Genomic DNA, 27,072 nt, shown 5'->3' with positions numbered 1-27,072 from the left:
CTTGACATGAATCATTAAGTTAACATGTTCAGTCACAAAGGCAGAATTAAAACTGACCAGTCATCTGTAGGCAGTTTATTTTTATGTTTTATTGTAAACATGAAGGTCTAAAAACTGACAGCAGCCAGAACAATATTCAGTCTTGAAATACTTTCTAACAGACATTATAATGAGCCCTCCTGACTTCATATGTTGTCATATGATGTTCACTTGGTGATATGGATGCTCTGGTGGCGGACCAAGTTTCCCAGCACAGAGAAGCTCTTGCCACACTTGGTGCAGCTGTAGGGCCTCTCTCCAGTGTGGACAGCCTGGTGCACCTTGAGGCTGCAGGCCTGTGAGAAGCGTTTGCCACACAGGCTGCAGACATAGCGCTTCTCCCCTGTGTGGACGCTCATGTGTCTCTTGATGTGGCTGGACTGGGAGAAGCGTTTGCCGCACTGAGAGCAGCTGAACGGTTTCTCCCCCGTGTGCACCCGCTGGTGGGTTTTCAGCTGGTGTGGGTGGACGAAGGGCTTCTTACAGAGGTGGCAGTGGTAGATCCTCTCCCCGGCATGGGAGCGCTGGTGCACCATCAGGTCTCTGGAGGTAGAAAATAGGCGGGGGCACTGCTGGCAGCTAAACGCTTGCTCCGTGCTGCTGGGGAAGCTTCTACTCCTGCAGTCAGAGGAGGCATTACTGAAGGAGGAGGCAGTTAGAGAGTCTGACATGGAAGAGTTTCCAAAGCTGCTCCTGCAGTTCAGTAAAGGAAAAGATGAGGACGACAGTGGCTCCTCCATGCCTTGGACTCTGTCTGTAGAGTTTTTGTGAGGAGCTGTCAGAGACCTGGACCCCTCTGGAGAGGAAAACAGGTCATCAAAAGAGCAAGAGTCCAAGCTGCCAGTGTCCAGCTCTGCCGGCTCACTCTGTGTGTGGTGACTGTTAGTTGACCTGCTGTTACCCAGACACTCATTTCTAGTGACGGAAACTAAAGGACTCGGTGTCATAAAAGCTTCATCCCAGGAAGGTTCAGCCTCTAGCTTGACTGCTGTTGACACTGCCTCTCCCCTCCAGTCTGCTGTATCACCACACAAACCCTTCACTACAGTATTTGTCAGTGACAGTTCTGAATCCAGAGTCTTTATCAGTGGAGACTCTACATCAGGAAGTTTAGTAATACCGTACTCAGCAGGCAGAAAGTCACTGTGATCCACATGTTTGTCTTCTTCTCTGGTCAACTCTGTCATTTCCACGGCTGTGTTGGGAGCAGAACCTCTTGGAGCGGCTCTGTGGTTCTGGTCTACTAGATGAACGTATGGGTCCAGAGTACTAGCCTCTGCCACTCCCTCTTTCTCAACCTGCTGCTGAGCTTCAGGTCTGGCAAAGTCTGCCCTTTCATAACGATCTGACACACTGACTCTGGAGACTTCTGCTTCAACACTCAGGGGGCGATTGCTGTCAGTTCCAAGAGTGAGAGATGGAGGTCCAACTAAAGAATAAGCAAAAAGAAAAAGACAAAGATTATTATTATTATTTACGTAACTGTAAATCATTAGCAGCTTCCATTCACTCAACTACCACACATTACTCCACACCATGTTTAAAAAGATGAGTTTATCTTTGACAAATACACACAGATTACACATGTTGAGTTTTTTTAAGGCTGATTATTATTGTATCTAAAATGGAATGCAGTAATCCAAAATAATCATTTTGCTGAATTATTTCTGGCAGTGTAGATAAGGCATTTATTCAGCCTTCATACCTTTAGATCTATCCATCATCTAGGGAGATAAAAATCTAATTGTACAGTTAAATAGAAACAATCCAAATGAAAATGAATAAAGAAAATAAATTTGCGGTAGCTCTTTTTAACAGGGTGAAGAGGTCCTAACTTACAGAACTCTTTTCTCATTTGGCTAACTTTACATCTTCTTTAAAATAATAATAACTTTATCTGTATAGCACTTTTCATACAAAAGGAAATGTAGCACAAAGTGCTTTACAATCAAGGATAAAGAAAATAAAGAAGACCCCCCCCCCACCCCGCCCACACACACCCACACACACCCACACAAAAGAGCACACAAACTCACACAATCAACACTCCTGTTACATCATGATGATGAAGTACTGTGGAAACGCCATCTTGAATCAAAAAGAGATGAAATGAAAAGAGGAAACACAGGAGATAAATTTGAAATGTTAATATAATAAAGACAAATACAACTAAACAAGCTGTCCTGAACATCCAAATTGTTCTTCTTCAAGAATGGCTTACCTTTGGCATTCTTAACAGCAGTCTGTAGTGACTGATTAATGACGGTCAACAGATCATCTTTTAAAAACCGCTAAATGTCTGAACTTAACTGGGAGACAACTTTCTCAAGCATTTCAGCATCCACCAGGACAAACCTCTCCAGTGTTTCCTCATTTAAAAGCGAAGAGTCTGAGAAATTAAAATGCGCAGACTGACGATGTAAAAGACTAGATCTAACAGTATCTATTTTGCTTCTGAAGTGGACTGCAAGATCTTCACATGAAAGGTTTGGTTCAAGAGGTTGGTTAAAAACAGGGTTGATTAAATGGTCAATGGTTGAAAAAAGGACTCTTGGATTTTATGATTATTACTGATTAATTTTGAAAAATGTTCTCTTCTTGCATTTTTGCATTTTGAACTGCCTTGTTGTAGATGGTCAGCTGTTCCTGAACCATTTGAAAATGAACTGTTAGTTTGTTTTTCCACCATTGTCTTTCTGCTATTCTGCAGTTTCTCTTCAGTTTTATTATGTCACTGTTTCTCCAGAGAGTTCGTTTCAACCTTTGTAAGTTTTACTGGTGCCACTATGTTAAGTGCTGACTTCAGTTTACTGTTAAAATGATCAACGATAAAATCACAAGAAGAAGGTAAAATCTCTGGAGGAATATCATGTCAAATATCAATAAAACTTGCAGCCACTTCAGATGTAAGACATCATTTCCTTACAGTATGTTCTGTTCCTGTTGCTTAAAACTGTTCACCATAAAAAGACACAGAAATGATCTGATAAGCCCACATCCACAGCAGAGGAAACCTGGACTGACAGGCCATGGGTTATGACCAGGTCTAATACACGTCCTCTGTTGTGGGTGGGCTGTGTAACATGTTGCTGCATGCAGTTAATTAAGTTTTAAAAATCTAGACTATGATTTGTTGATTTGTTTTTTGTTGTCCACATGTTTATAAAAATCACCATCAGAATTCTGTGATAAAAGACGTGCATGGTTTGGGTGGTCTGCAGACAGTCAAACATAGTGTGGGAGGGCTGCTAAAAAGAAAAGAGTGATATTAAAAAGACTGCCAAATAAAATGTTTTTAAAACCATGTGGTTCTGGCTGTGTAATATTTCACCTTGTTGCCTGTTTGTTAATGTGACAGCATTCAAATTCAGTCTTGTGCTGGAAATGTTATCAGGTCAGGTTACTGTTGTGACTTTCATAAAACAGTGACTTGGAGGCAGCAGATGACAGTACATTTCAGTTAAAGGATCTGGGGGAGTTGGTTTTCTAGTTAAAAACGAACTGCTTGTTTGAAGTGAAAGTAAAGGATAAGTCAGTGGAGGGGATATTAGGATTACAATTTAAGAATAGGTTTTGGGATACTGTTTTGCAATTTTACCTGCCATTTACCCCCAGAAGGTTCAACATCATTGGTTCTCATTCCTTTTTTGGGCATTTAACTGCTCAGATATACAGTCCGGCGGGTGTGGATGCTGTTTATTTGTGTGGGGATTTCAACAGTCGTATTGGTAATCTTGATGACAGTATAAGTGATGTGGATAATATACTTAAAAGAAGCTTTGTTAACAACTATGGAGAAACGTTAATTGAATTTTTGAGAGATGTTAAATGATGTGTGCTCAACGGTAGAATACTCTTAGGCAAGGATAACTTCACTTCAATTTCTGTTAAAGGAAAAGCTGTAGTAGATTATATTATTGCCCCACATGAAAGTTTAAGTAATTGAGTTAAACTTTAGATTTTTAACCCAAAATAGTTAATAGAGAGATTAGGAGACAAAGGCCTCTGTCTGCTGGGTGACAGATGTAAATTACCTGACCATTCTCTACTGTCGTTACAAATTCAAGTAAGACCTCATTTTTTTTAAGAAAAGCTGCATTTAACGTATACTCAGAAGACAACAGTACAACGACTTCCTGATTCATTTTTGGCCACTAGTCACTGCAATATAGTACTGCAGGATTTTACAGAACAACTGGGATTATCAAGAATAATTTAAATGTGTTGAATGCCTGGTAGATTCTGTGGCTTTGTCTATACGGCACTAAACAGGGGGGTTAAGAAGACTATTACCCATAGAAACTTTGGAAATTTTCACAGATCCTACTGGAATCATGATTTGCAGGCTTTATGGAATACTCTTGTTTTGACAATGGCACCATTCCTACACAGTGGTAGAAGTATCTTATGAAATCTATTCCTAAATCTACTAGAAATGACCCCAAGCTGCCTCTTAGCTACAGGGGTATTAGTCTAATTAGTTGTGTGTATAAGCTGTATTCATCATCTTAAATCGCAGGCTGGTAGAACACCTGGAGAGGACAGGTTTACTTGTGGATGAGCAAAACGGGTTTCGAAAATCTAGAGCTTGTATTGTATTGATATATTTGTAGTCAGTTCTCTGATACGAGCAAGAATTAAGGAGAACAGGTCGATATTTGCTTGTTTTATTGATTTCAGGAAGGCGTTTGATTCGATTAATGGAGAACTTCTTCAATACAGATTTTTACAATCTGGTGTTAATGGAAAGTTTTTCTATGCTATCAAGTCCCTTTATCAGGCTCCTGTCGCTTGTGTTCAAGTCAATGAAGGCAGAACAGGATGTTTTTCCCAACAATACGGTGTGAAACAAGGAGATGTCTTGTCACTAACATTGTTTTCAATTTATGTGAATGATTTAGCCGTTCAGATTAAGACCTCTAGCTTGGGAATTAAAGTTGATGATCAGACTGTGGGCATACTAGTATGCTGAACACTGTTAAGGAATGGTGCTGGAAATGGAGACTAGTGATAAACCAAGATAAAACACAAATAGTACACTGTAGGAGGAAATCATTGGAGAGAAGTCCAGTTATTTTTAACTTGGGTCCAGTAGTGCTGTCATATACTGACCAGTATAAATATCTTGGTCTGACACTGGATGAACACGTGACATTTAAGAAAGCTGTTAATGTTTTCACTCAGTCAGCAGGCAGAGCTTTGGGATCTGTATTGAACAAAGTAAAGCATTGTGGTAATTTAGGATTCCATACTTATACAGAACTATACAATTCATGTGTCTGTTGGGGCTTCCAGGAACATACATGTTGCAATACAGTGCATCATAGAGCAACTCGATCAGGGAGTCCATAAATTTGCTTCTGTCTTGGCCATTACTGGAGATATGGGATGGGAACCTCCAAACATCAGACATAAATGCTTCGTCTCTGGAATAGACTGGTGAAGATGCCCAACGAGAGAATAAAAAAGATATTTAATTGGGGCATCTCCGATCGTCACCCCAGGGCTAATGAGCTAAAATCTTTATTTCATTTGAATAACTCATCATTTATTTTCCATAATAGGTTATGTTGTGATATTCAGGAGATGAGGAGTAATATGTTCCTTAAGTTTATAGAAAAATGGTCTGTTGACATTTGGTATAAACCAAAATTCCGAAATTATTGTCTTATAAAGGACAGCTACTGTGTGGAACCTTACGTGCAGTGTAATTAAAGCAAAAGACAGAGATCCCTGTGTGCACAGGCTCAGGAACATTACCATTAGCTTTAGAGACTGGGAGGTTTAATGCTCCTCCAGAGAAGGACAGACTTTGTTAGCTGTGTGATTTGGGAGAAGTTGAGAATGAGGTTCATTTAATGTTTTACTGTCCTGTATATGAAGATATCAGAGATGTACTTTTCAAGATGTCTTCTGTTTATTCTGATTTCTTTTGGTTGGATGACCATGAAAAACTTGAACTATGTTTCAGAAGGGGAACCTTTTTCATGGCAAGATTTCTTTACCGGGCCTGGAATAGAAGGCAATATATTTTGAGCAGCAGAATTATTGTTTAGGATGTATTGCTGCAATGTCAGTATATTAGTGTCTTGTAAACACATGTGGGTTGGGCACATTTGTGTGCATGACACGAAAATAAAGAAATCAATCAATCAATCATATTTGAAAGAGGCTTCAGCCGTAGCAGCCAGCTGCCAGCTTATTTAGTGAGCTGTATCTACTTATGTTGTCTTCATCCACCTCGTTGGGGTGTGGTATAAAGTCAAAAACTGCACAGTATCTTAAAGGTTTTCATACATACTGCTGCTGTTAGGAGCTGCCTCATGGTCTTCCAGCATGTTGCAGCCCATCAGCTCCTCCTCCAGCCTTTCCTTCTTTATCACATCCACCTCTTGCTCCACCAGCTGCTCTGTCACAATCACTGACTGAGAGATAGAAAACATGTACGTTAAAGTCATTGCTGCTGCCGTCATCAGCATCCATGACTGTTCCAGGTTGCTTTTTTGCATTTGAAAATGACATACATACTTTTTTCAATGCCCCTGTCACACAATCTTTCCTTTAACCAGTTACATTTGAGCTAGCATTTCAATGACATTAAAAGGAAAGAGATGGACAGAAGAAGAGATAAAGTAAGACAAGCTGACCTTTGCAGCACTGACCAGTGGCTGTTGAGCATCACTCTTCTCTAGTGTGTTGGACTTGGTAATGGCAGGATCTGTTCAAAGTGTATCACAGGAGTTTGTTATTATATGTTCACTGTTCCACTGTCACAAGGTATGTGTGATATTTTCTATGTACCTGCTGTGTTTTTGGTTAAAACATGTTTTTTTGTCTCCTGCATGGTGAATTGTTTTATACCTTAATGTTACCAGGGTTGTCCATGTTATCTCTGTCCTGCTATTCAGTCTGGGTAACCCTTGCTGCTGTACAATGCTGAGAAAAGTATTCAAACCAGAGGCATCAGATACAACGTGAGGAAAACGTACATTACTGTGATTTAATTAAACAACCTGTCACTACACACAACTTTATCATGTAATTTTATCAGCTCTCTTGATCATTAAGATGGATGCTATCTATAGGGTAACTATTGACACAAGTTGCAAGTCTGCCTTCATTACTATACTTCAAATGTCCTTTTAATTCAAGTTATGGTTTGTGTTTGAAATTTAAACTTTTATTTCCAATTGGTATCAGAAAACATACAAGGAACACCTTCCATCTATGAATGCATTTGAGAAATAGTATGTATGACAGGTGCAATAGAAATAAACAGAGTTTGACTGATTTCGACAGCTTTAACAAAAGATGTATCACATCAATAAACAACAAACTATAACACTGTGCCCAAAGTCAAGGCCATGACAATGCTGAAATACTCAATCTGCAGTACTGAGTATACTTTGCATTTGAAAATACTATTAATGAACTGAAGTTTTGAGGAGTCATCAAAGTACAGAGCAAAAAGTGTGTCAACACTTTGGGCCATTATACCTTTATGTGAAAGTGTAACATGTGATCACGACAGCATAGGCACTGATCTGCTGCTTTGACAGCCCCCACTTTTCACATTTCAGGCTTTCCACCACATGTTGAACCTGTCAGCAGGGATTTGATTCCTTTCAGATACATTGAGGTCCAACACTATTGGTTGCCTGGCAAGGTGATGGATGGTGTCGAGGTTAGGACTCTTTCTCCCCAAACAAAGCATTTCTTTATGAAGCCGGCTTTATATTATGTGGAAACAGGAAAGGAACAAACACAAACTGTTGACACACAGCTAAACGAAGAACTCTGTTGTCTAAAACATCATTTATTGAGAGAGCATTTAAGATTTATTTTATTGGAACAAAGAGGACCAAATCAGGAAAACAGACCCAGACCTACAGCCAACTTAAGTCTGTGGACATAGAGTAGTGATGTATTGTAATGTAATGTGCTTCCCTCCAAAAGCTCAGTAAAACAATTCACTGAACATGTTGTTCAGTTTTTTAGGAAGGAAGATGAAGATATTTCAGGTTATCATGGCAAATGTTATTGCTACATAATAATTACTTTATCTGAACAAGAAACTCTTCTCACAGAACAGCATATTACTTTGTCTTGCTGTATGAAGAAACTGCCCTCAAAACAAACTTTTGAAATTATGTCAAAAAGTATGGTGTCATAATGACAGAAGTTTATTGTTCCGAAAAGATATGTTGGTATTTATTATACGGTCTGTGGTACGTACTGTGGAAAAACAAGCTGCTCCATGTAAGTGATGTGCATTTATTGTTAAAACAAAATAGTTTAGTATGCAACAATTGGTAATGAAGAGAGAAATCTGTCATTGCAAGATGATAATGTGTTGTCATAAAGGGTTATTGTTGTGACAAGGATCATACAACATTATTTGAATGAAAAATTGAGCCTTTTTAGGTCTAAATCATGAACGTACATGCACATCCCTCACCCAACCACACTCAGGTGCTCTGTATTGTTGCTAGGTTACTAATCTGCTCAGTGCATATCCCGATTCTTGCCTCTGTACATTCCCATACACGATACAAACAAACCTATACCACCTGCTGTCATCCACACTACCAGAAATAATCATTTACTTCCCTATGTCCACAGCTAACTTCGTGCTTTCTATTTGAGCTTTGACTAGATCGTTTTGGCGATATAACAAACCATCTGATTTAAATAAACCGAGAAAGCTTTTACGTTTTGTCATAATTATGTCATAACAACGACAAACGATCTGTTAACATCAATCTATCTCGTTCGGAGAAATTTAAGGCAAAAGGTTGCTCACTGTCATGTCGAAATAACGGCTGTCTCTGCAGTAAGACCCTATTCTGATATCTGATGTTTGAGGAGAACTTGACCTCCACACAGGACACAGAGCTGTATTCATTTCTGACGGAGCAGGCTAACCTTGCCTGGTACAGGTGAACTCCAGCGGCAGGGGGGTGAGCTCTCTGTGGGACTGCTGTCCTGAGCGGACCTCCATCACCTGCAGTCTGCTCTTCAGGGCCAGGTTCTCCCGCTGACTCCGGGATATTTCCAGTCGCAGGGCGGCAAACCCATCGTCCAAGAGCTGACAGATCTCAGCCACCGCGGCGTTAGCCAGCACCTCCATGATGGACGCCACCTGAGTCTGGAAATCCACATGACTCGCCATCCTGTCCTGCGCTACCGATACGGCACGTCTTCAGTTCTACGAGTCACCCGACAAAGCTGCTCGAAAGTTTTATATTAGAAATTAGGCCAGCCTCAGTATGTACACACAATACATGTGAGAGAAGGCAGTCATCCTGCGTACCGACCACCGCTCGAATAACAGTTCCTCTCAATGAAACCGTTTTCTGTTTACTTCCGCATGTGCCGCAAGGAAACGACAAAATAAGGAACGCTCATTACGTCACTTCGTATCACGTGGACACCCGTTGGCGCCATGCTTAAAAGCTCTGGATGGAGTTAGGGGCATTTTCATCTCTCCCCTCATCTTCACAGACGAATCAGACGAATCAAATATCAAATATATGTCAGATTAAGCATGATCAGAGGTAAACGGATGTTTAAAATGTTCAGGAGGAAGACTACCACACTCACCAGTGAACATCCAGGGGGAGGACATTGAGACAGTGGACAGTTTCAAGTACCTGGCTGTTCACCTCAACAATAAACTGGACTGGTCCCACAACGCCCTGTACAAGAGGGGCCAGAGTCGCCTCCACCTCCTGAGGAGACTGAGGTCCTTCAGAGTGTGCAGACCTCTACTCAGGACTTTTTATGACTCTGTAGTAGCCTCTGTTATCCTCTACGCTGTCGTCTGCTGGGCCCCGGGCAGCACAGAGCGGGACAGAAAGAGACTAAACAAGCTGGTCAGGAGGGCTGGCTCTGTCCTGGGCTGCACACTGGACTCTGTGGAGGAGGTGGGTGAGAGGAGGCTGTTGGCCAAGCTCACAGCCATCATGGACAACAGCTCTCACCCACTGCACCGGACTATAGAGCAGCTCCTTCAGTGGCCGACTGAAGCACCCTCAGGAAGGAGCGCTACCGCAGGTCATTCAAGGGATAATAATACATGAGCCTTCGGAAGGAGGATCTTCTGAATTTGCTGATAACATATGAGCCTTCAAAGGAAGGACAATATTATAGTATGTATATATTATAAATAATTCTAATATAACTTATGTAATTACCTATGAGTCTTCGAGAGAGAACGTTTTGTTAATCTGTTAAAAAAATATGAGCCTCTGCTTAGTCTGACAACTATAAAGACCAGTGAGGATTTTTGTTTGCACAAGCACTGTTAAAATTCAAAATACTCCCTCACAACAGTGCCGCAAAAACTGATTTTATGTTTGGATTGTGAAGTTTAAATGATTGACTGGCTGACTGACTTATCTATGTTTCTGGGTCTGTTTTGTTGGCCAATGAGTGTAAATGTAGTGGAAATAAGGTGTTTTAATGAGAGGAGAATGCTGTATTTGTCTGCTTGGTAAGATATTCTGTGCTAAAGTTTTTGTGATTTTGTGACAGAAGAACGTTTAGATACAGTGAATTGTTTTGTATCTGATATTTTTGCAAAATCCTGGTTGGTGTTCTCTATCTTCCCAGGACAACATTGGGGAGAGTGACTGGATGTTCAGGGACCCCTGTCTTCTAAATGGATTGAGAGACTCACACAGGGACAGTGAAAATGGATGGAGGACCACGGACAAAGGACATTGCAGTAGCTGTTTGTCCTGTTTCAGGATATCATGGACAGTAAATCACAATAGGAGGCAATGCTGCTGAAGACTTAGGGGTTTGGATGACACGTTAGATAATGTGTAATTGTTGATGCACAAAGTTGATTTATTTTGACATTTTCTATGTATTTCTAGTTTATTTGATGTTTTCATAATCTGTGAACATTTATGTTATGGATATTTTGTAATCCTTTGTTACACATTAACGGTTGAAAGAACTTTAAATATGGGAAAGATGATACTTTAGTTTAGGTTTTTTTAGGTTTTTAAGTTTGTTACTTTATTATTATTAGTCGTTATTCCTGCATGAGAAATATGTAAAGCTTATGATCTAATCGTGAACAGTTGTGAAGTTGAATGACCGATAGGCATAGGGTCATCAAATTAGTAAGTGTTTGGTAATTTTAATGGAGTTTTGGATTTAGTAAGGCTTCCTGGTCTTTTTTCGACCCTTTAGAAGGGGTAGGTTTTTCTGACTGGGAGCTGATCAGTGGGTTCTCTTGCTGCTACACCTGCAGAGTCACAAGTTGGTGCTTTTGGTTATTGGCTGGTTATGTAGGATGAAGTGCATTTTCCAGTGTTTGCTGGAAAAGAGTGTGGCTGCAAGGAGATCTGGTGAGGCTAAGAGTAGCCAATTCTGAACCTAATTAGCACAGGATTAGTTTATCTAGTCTAAAGTAGTCTAAAGTCACGTGCACATAGGACTTTGAATAGGAACTTAGTTTTTATCTGATCCCACAAACAAAGATTTTAAAATGGGATTTCAAAATTAGATATAAGATGGTTTGCAGAGGACTTTGTCAAGCAAGCGTGTCCAAGATCAATGACAGAAACCCTGAATTTGTCACTATTTTTTAGTCGGAACTCTAAGACAACCCAAAGGAGGAACCGGAGGTATATGATCAGATGAATCAAATATCAAATGTATGTCAGATTAAGCATGATCAGAGGTAAACTGATGTTTAGAATGTTGACCACTCTTTGAGACAGGAAAGATATGGGTGGAGTAGGACAAAACGCCATGCTATATATTGTGTTGTCTGTACGTTAAGGGCAGAGTTTACTGATCTGACCCTGTAGCTCTCTCAGATGGCCGGCATCTGACCTGATACCGCTTGTTAATAAAGTTCTCATTAACTCAAGCTTGTATCAGCGGAGTTTTTCCTACACCATCATCCTGGACTGCCCTATGGATACCACTGAGGATGTAGGTGAGAGGAGGATGCTAGCCAAGCTGACATCAATCATTGACAACCCTCCAACCCCTGCATGACACAGTGGGGGCCCTCAGCAGCTCCTTTAGTGACAGACTGCTGCATTCTGTAAGAAGGAATGTGCAGGTCCTTCATCCCAACAGCTGTCAGAGTATTCAACTCCAGCATCACATAAGACTGTGTTGATGTTGTTTCCCATATAAGCTATTGTTTTTTGTCATTTATGCCAACTAACAATCATATCCTTTACATTTTGTACAATATTATTTTTTTTACTGTTTTGTATTTTTCTTCTCCTCTGCAATTCTGTGCAGTATTAACACTATTTATTATTATTATTAATCTGAAGGCAGCATACAGTTTGTACCATGTGCAATTCATGTAAAAATCTGTCAATTTCTGCCAGTAGATTTTATGACTATTTTTCCACAGTAATTGCGGCAATGCATATTTTTTATATATTTTTTCGACATATTTGTTCTTTTATATAGTTGCATGTATAATATGTGAATACATATAGTCAACTTTTTGTTTTTTGAATTTCTCTATCTCTGTTGCTGTTTTTCTTTCCAACTGCTCTTATCTCTTATCTTATCGTACCACTGCTCCTAGCTGATACCTAGCTGATAAACATCATTTTCAAGGTGCATTCCATTTGATTATTATTCAATAATTTATTCGCATGCAAGTGACGTTAATGTTATGATCTGAATGTTCTGAAGTACTTCTCAATGCATCTCCCAAAGGCTTCAATAGAACTGCCTTGAAAATCTGGTACCAAGCAGAGAATTACAATGTTCATATTACGATGAACGAAGTAATGACCCTTCGAAATATTTGAACTTGTTTATTCTTATTAATTTATTCTGTTTAATCTGTCTTTCTTCTTAATTTTGAGACTGTGAGTGTGGCTTAGACTATAATGGTGTCTGTAACCAAGTGGTGCAGGGATGTGTTTGATGTCTACTCCCATAAAGATATCAGTTAGTGAGGAGTGTAAACACCATTCATTTTTAGAGAGCAGAGGAGAGCACTGAACGTACCCAGAGATGAAGTAATGGCCTCCACACAAGATAAACCAGGCAGACAGATAGTGATAGGAGTTTGGGTAGGTTTTGTTGTACCTGCAGTAAGGTAATAAAATCTCTTCTACATTGAGCTCTAAAGGCTGTTAGTGTTTACTGCTCTGAATCCTGGCCACAGTGGGTGTTGGGTTGGCCCTGTTACTGGTCAGTATTATCTCTACTCGATGAAGATGACAGTTGGAGGAGGAATGGTTGAAGCACGGGCTGGTATTGGCAGATGAGCAAAGGCTGAAAAAGCAGAGGTGGTTGTAGTAGCTATGCCACTGTGGTTGTCCTGACTCCTGTAGGTCATATACTTCCAGTCCTGTCTCAGTTAGACAGCTGTTGGGTTTGTTACTGCAGTGCCCAGACATTTAGGCAGTTTGAAGGTGTAGTTTGCTTGCTTTACCCCAAAAATTTTTTTCAAAAAATGACCATTGGCTCATTATTTTTCATGCTGCAGTTATACTCTCATCAGCTGTGTTCAGAGAACAAGCTCTAAAAGCCCACTGTTCTCTACCTGCTCAGAAGCCAGCAGCAGACACACAGCAAACACAGTGGAGCATGTAGCAGCTAAAAAGCCAGATATTTCCCTCAGGAGCTGGTAGAGAGAAGAGAGTGAGCAATAGACTTACAATCATCAGGTGGACAGAAACATGGCTGCAATGAATGATCATGTGGCTCTCTGTCTGCTGAATGTGTACATAAGCAACTGTTTGCTATCAAGTTAGGTAATCAACCTACGAGGCGATGATACTGTCTGCCAGTGTAATTTGCATTTCATGTTTTTCCAGTTTCTTTACAAATGAACATTGCTCAACATTAATCAGCCATTTCAGAATCTATTAGTGTCTTTAAGTTTTCTCTTCCTTTTAGTACAATATCAATTCATTTACTGTTCTCTCTTGGTTTTCCCTTTAATTTCATTTATGTGTAAAATTATCCTTCACATGATGAATTAACTGGGTGTCAGCATTACCTCATCTATTCAGCTGTTTGTTGGTCTGTTCAACTGATCTAGCTTGTTTTTCCTGGAAGTAACTAGATGAGCAAATGTAAGTTAAATGTACATGGCCTCAAATTAAAGAGCGCTGTTAATATGACCTGCACCAATGAGGACAAAGATGTTCTCTTTGAATTTCTTCAAACGGCTACACGCCACAATCAGCTCTAATTTCTGCCATTCTGCCAAGTAAAAATGGCCAATTACATCACTGATTTTTCATCAAATCAGACTTTCTGAACATTTTCTAGAGTGAATCCAAAGAAAAACAGAGTGTCACTAAATGTAAAATCTTTAAAGATATGATGACAAACACAGGGGCTGGACAACAATAATATTGTATTGTAATATGAACACATGAAAAGTTGAATGTCATTAGATAGTGTTCATTGGTTGTGGTGTAGTCCTGATTGCATCATATTGGAGGGTGTTCATGTTAATCTGTCCGCTCAGGTACGTACAGGGGGTTATGAAGCAGACTCGTCCCTGTGTATCTTGCTCTACTTGGCAGTGTGAAGAGCCTGGTGCCTGATGAGGTTGCTGAGGAAGGAGAAGTTCTTGCCACACTTGGAGCAATGGAACCTCTTCTCCCCAGTGTGGACACTCTGGTGGACTTTCAGGTTGGTCGAGGTAGAGAACTGCTTCCCGCAATGGGGGCAGGGGAACGGCCTCTCCCCAGTGTGGACCATTTGATGGCGCTTGAGGCTGCAGACTTGGCCGAAACTCTTCCCACACTGGATGCACTGGTAGGGCTTCTCCCCTGTGTGGACGCGCTCATGAATGCGCAGTTGGCACTGGTGAGCATAACGATGTGAACAGAAGGTGCAGGCATAAGGGAGGCAGGCCTGTGGCTGCTGCTGGGACTGTGCTGACCCAGACTCCTGGTTCTCACTGTTAGGTGGTTGATAGGGATGGTTTTGACCAGAGAAGTGGACAGTGTCTATCGCCCTGATTCCTGACCAAGAATGCTGAGTTTGCTGTTGCTGGGAGTCCACTATCCCCTTGGTAACAGCGGGGGGGTTAAAGGTAGAAATGCAATCACTGTAGGCTGCACTACCTTCAAACATCACCTCACTGGGTGCCTCATTGATCTGAATACACAGCAGTGGCTGATACTGTGAACTCGCAGTGGTGTTGCTCTCACCAATGAGAGGTGTCACTTCTTCAGCTCTGTTGTCGCCACCTTGTCCAGACAACAGCACCCCACTGCAGCTGTCCTCTGCTGCATGTGAAAGTGAGTTGATCACAATGATGTCAAGCTTAGATGCGGTGCTTGCCTGGTCAATGTCACACTGAGGCCTTTTAGAAGCAGTGGGGAAACTAGAGGTAGGGTTTGTCTTTATTTGCCTAAATGATGAGTTTCCCGCTAGTATTTGTGGTGTGAATGTGGAACAAGATGGCCACTCCATATCTTCAGTCTCACTGCTCTCCTGCCATTCCTGTGGCGTTTGGGGGGGACTGTGTTTCTCTGGGGTGTCACCTGATGAGCCCACAGCAAAGACAGCTGAATTAGAAAAAAAAACTGTCAAAATTATGAGAAATGGTGTGATACAATAAAATCAAACCACAAATTAAAAAAAAGTGGACATTTTAGAGGAGATTATGTTAATTCGGTAATTTCCTGCACTTCTGTTTGGAAAACGAGTCAGAAACCACAGCAGTTTTTATAGTAGTTCCTGTTTGTCACTGTAATACCGTATAACATCATTTTTTTAAAGGTTTATGGAAATAATGACAGACAACAGCAAGGTTCAGCTCTTTGCAGGCAGATTTTCATTGAAACTAAACTCCAACTAATGTCTCAAGGCACAGATATGTAAGTCTTGCAAAACCACACACAGCTGTGCTCTTTTACAGCACATACTGAACCTCAACACAGAGTAAACCCATCCTTTTAAACTGCTATAGATTTATACTTCTTGATAAATGAACTTTTAACATTATGGTCAGTTGTTGGAAATCCTAATAGGAGTGATGAACACCTTCCTGCCACCCCAAACACTCCCACCAAACAGATTAATCTGCCTCTGAAAGCAGTCCCCAACAAGTGCACTATTTCCTCCAGTTTGTTAGTGAGCTGCTGTTTTAGGAAATTACTGCTCCATTTCTAAATGTGAAACTATCTGTTTGTGAGCGGTTTTTTTAAGGTTTACATCATCAGTTGGACCCAATGGGCTTGGATCGGCCACAGAGATGAAGTCAGAAAGTGTCGAGAGACTAACAAAAACATTGCTCATTTGAGTCTTTTTTGCTGACTGTATCAGAATCAGAATAGGCTTTATTGGCCAAGTATGTGTGCACATACAAGGAATTTGACTTTGGTTGCACTCACTTGCATGGAAAAATATGAAATAGGAATAATAGGAATCTGAAAATGATTTTAAAATAGATGTACATGCTCTGTACAGTTTGATGGTGATTAAAATGTCAAAATAAAGCACGGATACTACTGTTTAAAGAGTGAGGGTATGAAGATGCTTGGTGCAGGCTGAAATGATTGAGGGGTATTTCCACTACAGGAAACAATGCGACAGAAGAACAGACTGATACCTTGCACTTCATCCATCTGTTCCTCCTTGCTCTGACGGATGCTCATGTTTGTCAGACATCCCTGGCCCTGGAAAGAGGAGGGAGGTGTTTAGCTGACACAAAGAACCCCTGAAGCCCTGAAATGGTAATAATTATCATTTCAAACAGGAGTCATTGGGTTAATGTGTTAGCTACTTGTGCTAGATATAATCATTTCATGAAGATCAGTTATTCACTTTTTGCAAATCTTTTCAACTGCAGCAGAGAGCTGCATCCCACTGCTGCATCCACTGTGACTAACAGAGTAAATAAAACCTGAAATGACACAAAGACACTCGTTACTCGTTTATTTATTGGTATATTTACACTGCCTTGAATGTATACATGAGTATGAATGTAAGTTGAAATGTTCCTCTCTTCTTTGGTGAGATCACAGCTCTGATTAAAAGGATACAGGTTAACAGAGCTGTTACATGTCAAGAATGATGTGATGAATCTAAGATGAGTGACATCAGGTCTAAAGTTTAAAAGCAGTCCACACAGAGCTGAATAATGGTGCTTTGACAAAATGTCGAGAACTTAACCAAAGTTTTTAAACTGGTTTACTGCAGAATCCAAACAGTGAGAGCATGCTCAGCACACACAGTATGCTGTATGCATCAAGAAATGTAGTAAACAGAATTATCACAACTGTGATCAGACTTGCTTAATATGAGCAAAAGAGAAACAGGAATTCTCATTCGAAAACAAAACGTGATGATATGATGAGAGAACTAATCTGTCTCATTAAAATCTTTATTAACTGGATGTGAAAATAGAAGGCACTGAAGTGCTCTCAATAAAAATACACAAAAAATATTAAAAATAACCTTTTTCATGTATGCTGTGTGCATGTGTGTGTGTGTATGTGTATTACTTATGTTGTGGGGGACATAAATCGGTTTACACAGTCAGACTGTGGGGACTTGCCTTCCTTATGGGGACAAACCACAAGTCCCTGTCATGTAAATCATTAAATTTAAGGTTGCATTTTGGGTTAAAGTGAGGGTAAGGTTTGGTTTAGGTCTAGGTTAGGGTTGGGGTTGGGGTTAGGCAAGTAATGGTTATGGTTAAGGTAAGTCTCCAGGAAATTAATGTGAGTCTATGTAATATCCCCAAAAGTGATGGAAACTAACGTGTGTGTGTGTGTGTGTGTGTGTGTGTGTGTGTGTGTGTGTGTGTGTGTGTGTGTGTGTGCGCGTGCAAGCGAGACCGGTGATTTCAAAAAACAATTTCAATTTAATGACATAATAGAAGGAAATGCAGGAAATACAGGCATTTTCAGACACTGCTGCCTTCAACTATTTGTTTAAGAGACAGCTTCTGGTCCCTCAGACATACCATAAGTGTCTGTTACATAAATGTTCCTCACGACTTCATTCAGACACAACATGACATGACAAAGTGTGATAATGCTCAGTGACATTCGGCACCTGGTGCACAGAGGGAATAATGTGAAGGGTGAGGAGTGTTCTCAGTTCTGTCACAGGCTGCATCACTGACAGACTTTAAACCTTGTTTTAAGCAATAAGTAATGACGCATCGTGTGTGTGAAGGATGCTTGCTCCTCTTCTCACAGTGAATCTCATGACACATTTTCTCATCAATTTTTGACATTTATGATATTACAGAAGACTCTGCACAAGAATAGAATGATGAGATGTTAAGTTAGGACTCTTGTTTGATTCCTATTTTCTCACATTTGCTGGATATTCAGAAATTCACAGATGCAGTTGGCATTTAAAAAGTTGAAAAAAAAGGAGGGGAACAGCTGATTCCATTTTATAAACAATTTATAGTCAGTATTTTTCCTGCAATAGCCACTATCCAGCAACTTTTTCAGCAATTCTGTAGTTCTCTGTATAGCCATTTTCATTGTTAGTGGAGAGTCTGCCATTGAAACTTGAGAAACATTCAGACAGGTCAAAGGACAGAGGTGCTGCTTATATTCATCACATCTGATTTTGAGTATTGCATTTTCTTTAGGTTTGCTCTACATTTCTTCCATTTGGTCCTGTTCCAAATAAAACATGGAGAGATCTGAAAAGTCAGAAAAATAAGCATCAGGATTAAAAAGTGAAACTGTGCTGTGTAAAAAAGCCTTGCCTTGTCGTCTTCAGGCATAACCCTGGCTTTAAAACTTCAGCAGTGTCATGGGAGGACTTCAGGGACTTTAAACAGTGACGTTACATGGATGGCTGCGGCGTTCGCGAAATGTTCCAGCAGGCTGCCGTAGTGGTGGAAACTGAATATCACGAAGCAACATTTAACTCGTACAACACCTACTTCTATAATTACCTGATAGCTACCTGTTATTTCAAGATGGCGCTGGATGACCAGCAGCTGGATGCGGCTGCTGTGACCCCTTTTTCTGCGACTCCAAAGCCACTATTGCTGAGCAAAAAACACTATCTATTTTTTACCATACCTTATTTTTTAGATTTTTAAAATTTTTTAATTCTTTTTATGGTTGCCTACTTGCACAGTCCTAATTTATTGTTCTTATTTGCACCTCCCAATGCTGTTTGCACCCCCCCCCCCCCCCCCCCCCCCCCCCCCCCCCCCCCCCCCCCCCCCCCCCCCGAAGAGCTTCTGTAACTGTTAATTTCTCCAGTGTGCTGGGAACAGCAAACCAGTTGTTCTCCTGTAGTAGAGAATTGGGCTATATCATCAGGAAGTGATGAAACAGAATCGTACATGTTCAAAGTGGAACATTTTTTGTTTTAAACACTGTAGCTGTCCCGTCGACCGTCAATACTTTAAGTCCCTTTTGCATTCAGTGCTGGATCTTCTGGTGCCTCTTGAGGTTGCTGGGATGGGAGAAGCGTCGGTGGCAGACGGAGCAGCTGAAGGGCCTATCTCCGGTGTGCACGTTGCGGTGAATGTCCAGCTGGCTCTGGCACACGAAGCTCTTGCCACACAGAAGACAGGTGTGGAGCTTTTCCCTGGTGTGCCTGGCCATGTGCTTCTGCAGGTCAGACTCCAGGAAGAAGCGCTTGGTGCAGCTTGTACAGCCATAGGGGCGCTCCATGGTGATGCCGTGGTAGAAAGGCAGGTGGAAGCTGCTGGACAAGGATTTGTGGTGGCTGTGGTTGGGGTGCAGAGCCACGCTGTGTGCATCATTGGAGGAGTAGATGTAAGTGGAGGTAGTGCCACCACTCGATGTTCTTGGACTGTCACGAGGGAGAACAGACACTACTGGCAGAGAAGACTTCACCTGCACTGGTCTAGATCCTGCTGATTCCAGCCCAGCACACTGAACCATGGGTGATGTAGTTTTTTCATGTATGCCTCCTCTGTCTGCTTCTCTCTTTGTCTGGTCTACATCTGACCACTCATACACCTCCCCCTCCTTGTGTGATGTCCCCCCTCTATCAATGACTATCACCTCTGACTGGGAGGACCTGAGGATGTCTAACACAGCCTCATTATCTTTTCTGGGACCTATTACATCATCACAGGAAGTTGGCACCGGTTCCCTGTGTGGCATCATGTCAGTGTCTGCGTTCAGCGGCTGACTGTCCCCTGCTCTGACATCGCTTCTTGTTAGCTCCAGCAGGGAACTGTGGGTAGTGTCACTGCTGCTGTCAGTTTCAGCTGTCCTGCCGACAACAAAGGTGACAGATCCACTGACCTCCATTTCGTTGCGTGGTCTGGCCATCTGGCTGTTGCTGGTGTCCTTCGAGGCAGTCGGGGGCGATGTGGCAGTGTCTGCGTCGCCTCTGCTGCTGATGCAGGCCTCTACTGGCACCTCATGGTTGGTGGTTCCGGTCTCCATCGCTCCCTCCACCTTGACTACCAGGAGCTCCCCCTCCTCCTCAGGCTCTGCTGACTGACAGGACAAATGATGATGATAAACAGTGGGAAAGGATAAGAGATGTTATAATAAAAAGGGCAACGTAACATACGCAAGATATCCACTTTCAGAAGTTGTAGGAGTTTCCTAGGACTTTTCCATAATAATGGAAGCCAACAAAACAATAACATACGCTTTGTAAACTATTACTGCATGAATGCTGACTAAAATCACAAGCAGTTTGACTGACAGAGAGGTGATACATAATTATATACAGTATTATTTCTTTCACCATTGTTCAAATCTTTTTAAAGAGAATAGTATCGGTGAATTAAAACTTGAAGAGGAAGTAGAGATGTTTATTTCAGCATCAAGTACAACGCTGTTTCCAAAAAAGTTGGGACACTGTGTAAAACGTAAATACAATCAGATTGTGATGATTTTCAAAACACTGAAACCCCATATTTAATTGACAATAGCACAAAGACAACATATCAAATGTTGAACTGACAAATGCCAGTGTTTTTGAAAATTACATCATCATTTAGAATTTGACGCCAGCAACATGTTTAAAAAAAGTTGGGACAGGGCCATGTTTATCACTCTGCTGCATCGCCTCTTCTTTTAACAACACTCTGTAAGCGTTTGGGAACTGGGGAGACCAACTGCTGTAATTTTGAAAATGGAACGTGGAGTGTTTTCCCATTCTTGCTTGATGTACAATTTCAGTTGCTCCACAGCTCCTTTGTCGTATTTTGCATTTCTTAATGTGCCAAACATTTTCATAGGGCGGCAAGTCAGGAGTGCCGGCAGGCCAGTTTAGCACCTGGACTCTTTTACTACGGAGCCATGCAGCTGTAATACGTGCAGAAGGTTGTTTAGCATTGTCTTGCTGAAGTAAGCAAGGCCTTCCCTGAAAAAGACGTTGTCTACTTGGCAGCATGTGTATATATCATTCAGCATTAATGGTGCCTTCACAAATGTGCAGGCACGCCATGTCACTAGCGCACCCCCATACCATCTTGAATGCTGTCTTTTGAACTGTGCACCGATAAGAAGCTGGATGGTACCTCTCCTCTTTGGCCTGGACGCGGCAGCCATGATTTCAAAAATGGTTTTCAAATTTTGACTTGTTAGACCACAGGACAGTTTTCCACTTGGCTTGTGTCTATTTAAATGAGCTCCGGACCAGAGAGGCGGTGGCGTTTCTGGGTCTGATTTATACATGGTTTCCAAGTTGTAGATTTTCAACTTGCATTTATGAATGTTGTGACATACTGTGTTCACAGACAATGGTTTTTGGAAGTGTTCCTGAGCCCATGCCGTTTTCAATGTAGTGCCATCTGAGGGCCTGAAGATCATGGCCATCCAATATTGGTTTTCAGCCTTGTCCCTTGTGTACACAGATTTCTTCAGATTCTGTGAATCTTTTACAGACATCATGTATGGTAGACAATGACATCCCATCCACAGACAGATGAACTGAAGGTTGATCTGATGCTCCATTCGTTTGTAAGCGACACTGATCTGACTGGGATCAGTGATCTCCCTACGGCCCCACCTACAGGGGAGTACCTCAGCTCTCCACTGGCTTCTCTTCCTTGTAACTGCTCTAGGCAAGGGGCCCTCTGACGTGATTAAAGGAGACCTGGGAAGGAGGGAGGGGCCTGTTAATGTAATTTCAGCACCAGAATACCTGGTATGACTCGTCAGCCCGACACAGAAGTTTTGACCTGAGTCAAAGGATCTTGGTCATGTTGCTAACAAGTGACAGCAAGCTGCTGGCAAAGTGGCAGGGACCTTTTGAGGAGCAGAAGAAACCTGCAACCATGAACAAACATCTGCTGACCTCGATTTGAGCAGTCTCTCTGAAGACCAGCAGTCCCTAAATCCAGAAAGAAATAAATTTAAAAATATTTCAGGAATACCCAGGTCATACAAAACTTGCGCAGGAGGATACTATGTTGAAAGATGATGCAACTGCAGGAGGTATAAATTACAGGTTACCGAAAAGTGAATAGTGTAATCCAGTTGTTTTAGCATTGATTTGATTGTGTAGTGACTTCAGATACATGAATTCTATTTCAAAGTTCAATTCTTATTCAACTCCATGAACTGATGTTCTCATTGGGCACCTTGGGAAAGTAGAATACCTAACTACCATTGACCTATGCAAGGGTTACTGGCAAGAAACATACCGACAAGGTACTCAGTCATCTTTCTGATTTTGCATGTGCATATCTTGATGATATTGTCATCTACAGCACCATCTGGAAGTAGGGCTGTCAAAATCAGCCAAAAATTACATCCAAATATTCCCTCAGATCATACTCAGTAATCCTAAACTTCTCAATATTTGACAACAGCCAGTCTCCTTTCCTGTCACAGAATCTCTAAAGCTAAAATGAGAACTTTTGTTGTCAGCTCGTTAGTTAACAAATCATTTTTGGTTAATGGTCTGACACGTGAAAATAATTTGGATATAATGTTTTTAGTTGAGACATGGCGAAACAGCACTACTGGTGTGGCAACAATGACACAGGCTTGTCCTCCAAATTGTCATTTTTTTGTCAGTCAGACAAAGCAGGAAAGGTGGAGGGATAGCAGACTTTTTTCTACATAGTTTTTGTGTAATGACACTGACCTGGGTGACTTCACATCACTTGAATGTCTTGCTCTTGAGCTCAAAGCAAAGTTATCAGTGCTCATTGTATCAATCACCAAGATATTCATCACTGTTTATGCAGGAATTCTCAGAGCTGATCATACTTGGTCCTAGATATGATATTGTCCTATACCCATATATTCATCCTGACCAGACATTCATATTAACAGGAACAATGACCCTAAAGCTAATTTACTGGACAGCTTTGAACTTGTCCAACATGTAAATGAAGCCACTTATCAGCATGGTAACATTATGTAACAACAACATGGTTAAACATTGACAATGTTTTTACATTAGGATTACCTCTTTCTGACCATCACTGTGCATTTTTGATGGCAACCTTATCTGAACAAAGATTAAAGGGGAATTTTTGGGACAAAAGAGATTCCTAGATGGCAAGGCTGAAACAAAGCTCTGTAATATGACTATGACTGCTCTTTAAATGACATAAATATCTTCTCATCTACATCAGACAATCAGACAGAAACTGCATTCAAACCTTATGTTTCACATCTTTCAGACATGAGATTTATCTAATTTGTCAGTCCCATTCATACAAATTAGACTTGTCATACCACTCCACTTACTTTTTCATACTAAATTAAGCCAGTTTATGCAGTTTTTCCAATCTCCTGAGCTCCTTCCTCACCTGATCCACTGTTATGGATGGTTATGGAGTCGTCATTTCTGTTAGTGTGTGCTATGTCTTCTTGTATGTGTTTTTGTTGTCTGTCAGTTAGCATTATTTTGTTTGTTGTTTTGGCCTAGGTCAACCCTGAAGCCCTCATTATCGTGAATATTCTGTTCATTGATTTTTTTGTGTAAATATATATAGTGGTCGATTGCAAAACTTTTGCTCTGGCTCGATAGATAGATCGATAGATAGATAGATCGATAGATAGACAGACAGACAGACAGATAGATAGATAGATAGATATACTTTATTTATCCCAAGCTGGGAAAATGCAGAAGGGAAAGTAGAAGAAAAACACGGAGAAGGGTAGCAAACTTAAGTCCAGACATTGTCACAACTCTAACGAACAGGTTGTGATTGATCAGAAAACAGAAAAAAAGAACGAACGGACAAATAAACGAAAGTTTACAAAAAAAAACATGACGGGAGCTGCTGCTACAGGCTGCCACCTGGGACGGCGCCAAACACAAAATGGGACTTGGGGAAGATGAGGGGTTTTTTTTTCTTGTTACGTCTGTGCTCCCCTAGGCCAGACGTAACAACGTGCAAACTCTCTCGGGAGGTAATACAGCTGAATGCTAACAGCTAGCAGCTCAATTTTTCTCGTGCAGTGCTGCTCCTTAACACTGATGTGTCCTGGGTAACACCATCTGTTGTTCACAAACATCGCTATGCGCCCACCCTCCTCTTACCGCTCTCTGTCGCTTGCCTGTCTGCTCTCAGCAGATGAAAATTGTCCAAAGCCACATGCGTGTCCGGCGTGAGTTCATTCAGCCACGTCTCTGTGAAACACATGACGCTACACTCCTGATACTCCTGCTGCAGTCTGGTTAGCGCCATTAGCTCTTCCATCCTATTAAGGAGAGATCTCACATTCCCCATAAGAAGAGACGGTATGGATGGTTTATACCCTCTTCACTTGTCCCAGCACTTAACTCCAGCTCTGCATCCCCTTCTCTGTCTCCGTATCTCCACACTGTTGCACAGCGCTAACAGCTGTTCCAGAGTGTAAACAATGCAGCCGTGGCTGAATGGATCTCCCAATGTTGTTTTTAAAGGTCCAGAAAAGAGTAAAAAACAAATCACTAGTCTCACCAGTTGTACATCCGTAGGAATGCTCTATCCACCGAAAACACGAGAAACACACAAGAAAACACTAAAACAAAGAAAAGCAATCAGAGCTGCTGTAACAAGCTGACACTTGACGCCATGACGCCTTAAAGGTGCAAACAAAAATCAAACTGACTTTTTGTGGTAGTATTTGTAAATATTTACATTCTTTCCCAAAAAGAAACCTTGGCTGAATGCAATCTGTTGCTATGTCAAAGTCAGACATTTTGAAAATGTTTTTCTGGTGTTGGTGCACTGTGGGATAACTACCTCTGTTTTGGTGGTGGTCACAACCTCCTGATCAGGATCCTGATCCAGGTTCATAGGCTGGGTCTTCTGCACAGACTGCTGAGCCACTGGACCTTGGTTCAGAAACCTGGTCCTGCCTTGAAGAGAGGGGCCTTATGGAACATTAGAAAGAGAAGAGAAGAGATCAGCCATGTATCTCTGCGTGACGTTTAAATGGCAAACTAGCACAGCTGATTAGTGAGACAGGCTGCAGAGTTCTGCACAATTTAAGAACTGGTTTAATTTGTGTCATGGCAGGTCACAGGGTATTATAATTATCTTACATGGGAATATAAAGACACACACAGTCACATTCTCCCTGTGTTGCTAAAAAGTGGAGCTGCTAGGATTTTTTTTTTCAATATTTCAGAATAGGGCTGCAGCAGTACATCAGTTCATTCATGTGGTATGAACATTTATGGTTATCATCACATGTAGATTTGCTTATCTGTGATATTGAATTCTACCATTGACAATTAACATACCATAAAAATCTCATACTGTTGCAACCCTATTTCAGAGTTGAAGAATTATGTGTTATTTAAAATGACACCACCATTTTTAGAGGCAAACCTGGCATTCAGGGAGCCATCGAGTGACTGTATTTGTTGAAAGAGGTGTTGATGGCTAATGATTCCAACCTCTGTGCTTTCAGAGATGTGTGAGGACATATTATTATGACATAAGGGAACAGAGACACAGAGAATTCCCAAACAGGATCCAAAACCGAGTTTTATGGTATTCCACATTTGATGTCAGTACTATATTTGATAAAGTACAATCAACAGAAACTAAAAATGTTGTGTTACAAATAGCAGGGAAAGTAATATATTTCACATTATATATGGTCATTTAATATGTCGTTAATCGAAAAATACTGATTTGTGCAACTTTATATCTGTGACTGGGTGCCTTCAATAGTAGCTGAACATGGTGAGAACAACAAGAGCAGATCTGTTACACCTCTTCAGAAACAAAGCAGAGAGAGCTATTAGTAACAGTCTGTGCAACAGTCTCCAAAGGATCATGCAGTGGTCTACTGTTCAGCAGCTGACAAAGGCATCTACAATAGATGAGGAGGTCTTTAAAAGCTGACTGGAGTCCCAAAAAATTAGAGACGTGTGGAAAATATGTTTTTTGAACTTTTTGTGACATAATTTCCAGTATCTCCTTCCACCAGCATTAACGAATCTACAGTAAAAATGTATGTAATATAATATAATACTGTGATAATACTGGAGCTAATCCACATCACAAGGAACTGGAACACTGCTGTGTCCCCCCCCCCCCCCCCCCCAGATAAATCTGTGTTTTGAAGTTGAGGTCCGGCTGAAAGAGCATATTATTAGCTTTATTCATCGTTCTGCATCTATTTAAAATGCGCTGACGTACACATTTTGGACAGATTTGTGACCGGAGCTCGTGTTGACGTTACCGTCGTATGTGTCGGGGCTACATACCAGCCAGTGAGTCCGTGTTGTGCGGGTGGAGCAGGCGGACCCCGGGGAAGCGGCTGCTGATGAGCCCTGAGCCCTCTGCTGCCCTCACTCTCTCCGCTCGGTACCTGGCGATCTGCACTTCCAGCAGTTTGATTTTCCTTCGCAGAAACTCGTTCTCCTTCTGGCTCTGGGACATTTCCAAATGAACTACCGCGTATCCGTCGTCCACAACTTTACAAATTTCTGCAACGGCTGCATTAGCGAGCACCTCCATGATGGAGGCAATCTGAGAATGGAAGTCCAGAGCAGTCGACGTTGCCATTGTCACACTGTGGCTTTATGACGATGAAACGTATTTTGTGCTAAAACCAACACTGATACTTCTAAAAGCGTTGCAGCGCTATCTGAAGTGCATAACAACGCCTGTCGTCCTGGTGTACA

General features: G+C 41.3%; 1 protein-coding gene across 1 annotated transcript; it reads right to left on the bottom strand.

Annotated features, from left to right (window-relative positions):
- Nucleotides 1-107: 107 nt before the first annotated feature.
- Nucleotides 108-27,072, bottom strand: LOC121604818. Its single transcript, XM_041934435.1, has 10 exons — nucleotides 26,653-27,072; nucleotides 25,175-25,305; nucleotides 20,271-20,468; nucleotides 16,619-16,685; nucleotides 14,573-15,572; nucleotides 13,184-13,290; nucleotides 8,965-9,222; nucleotides 6,687-6,757; nucleotides 6,341-6,464; nucleotides 108-1,468 (listed from the first exon to the last, which is right to left on the bottom strand). The coding sequence occupies exons 1-10, from the start codon at nucleotides 26,951-26,953 to the stop codon at nucleotides 207-209; spliced, it is 3,519 nt and encodes a 1,172-aa protein (XP_041790369.1). The 5' UTR covers nucleotides 26,954-27,072; the 3' UTR covers nucleotides 108-206.

This window comes from Chelmon rostratus, chromosome 3 (genome assembly GCF_017976325.1).
Source record: "Chelmon rostratus isolate fCheRos1 chromosome 3, fCheRos1.pri, whole genome shotgun sequence".
Lineage (NCBI taxonomy): Eukaryota > Metazoa > Chordata > Actinopteri > Chaetodontiformes > Chaetodontidae > Chelmon > Chelmon rostratus.
The sequence above is the reverse complement of the archived record's forward strand: the minus strand, read 5'-3'. Positions and strand labels throughout refer to the sequence as shown.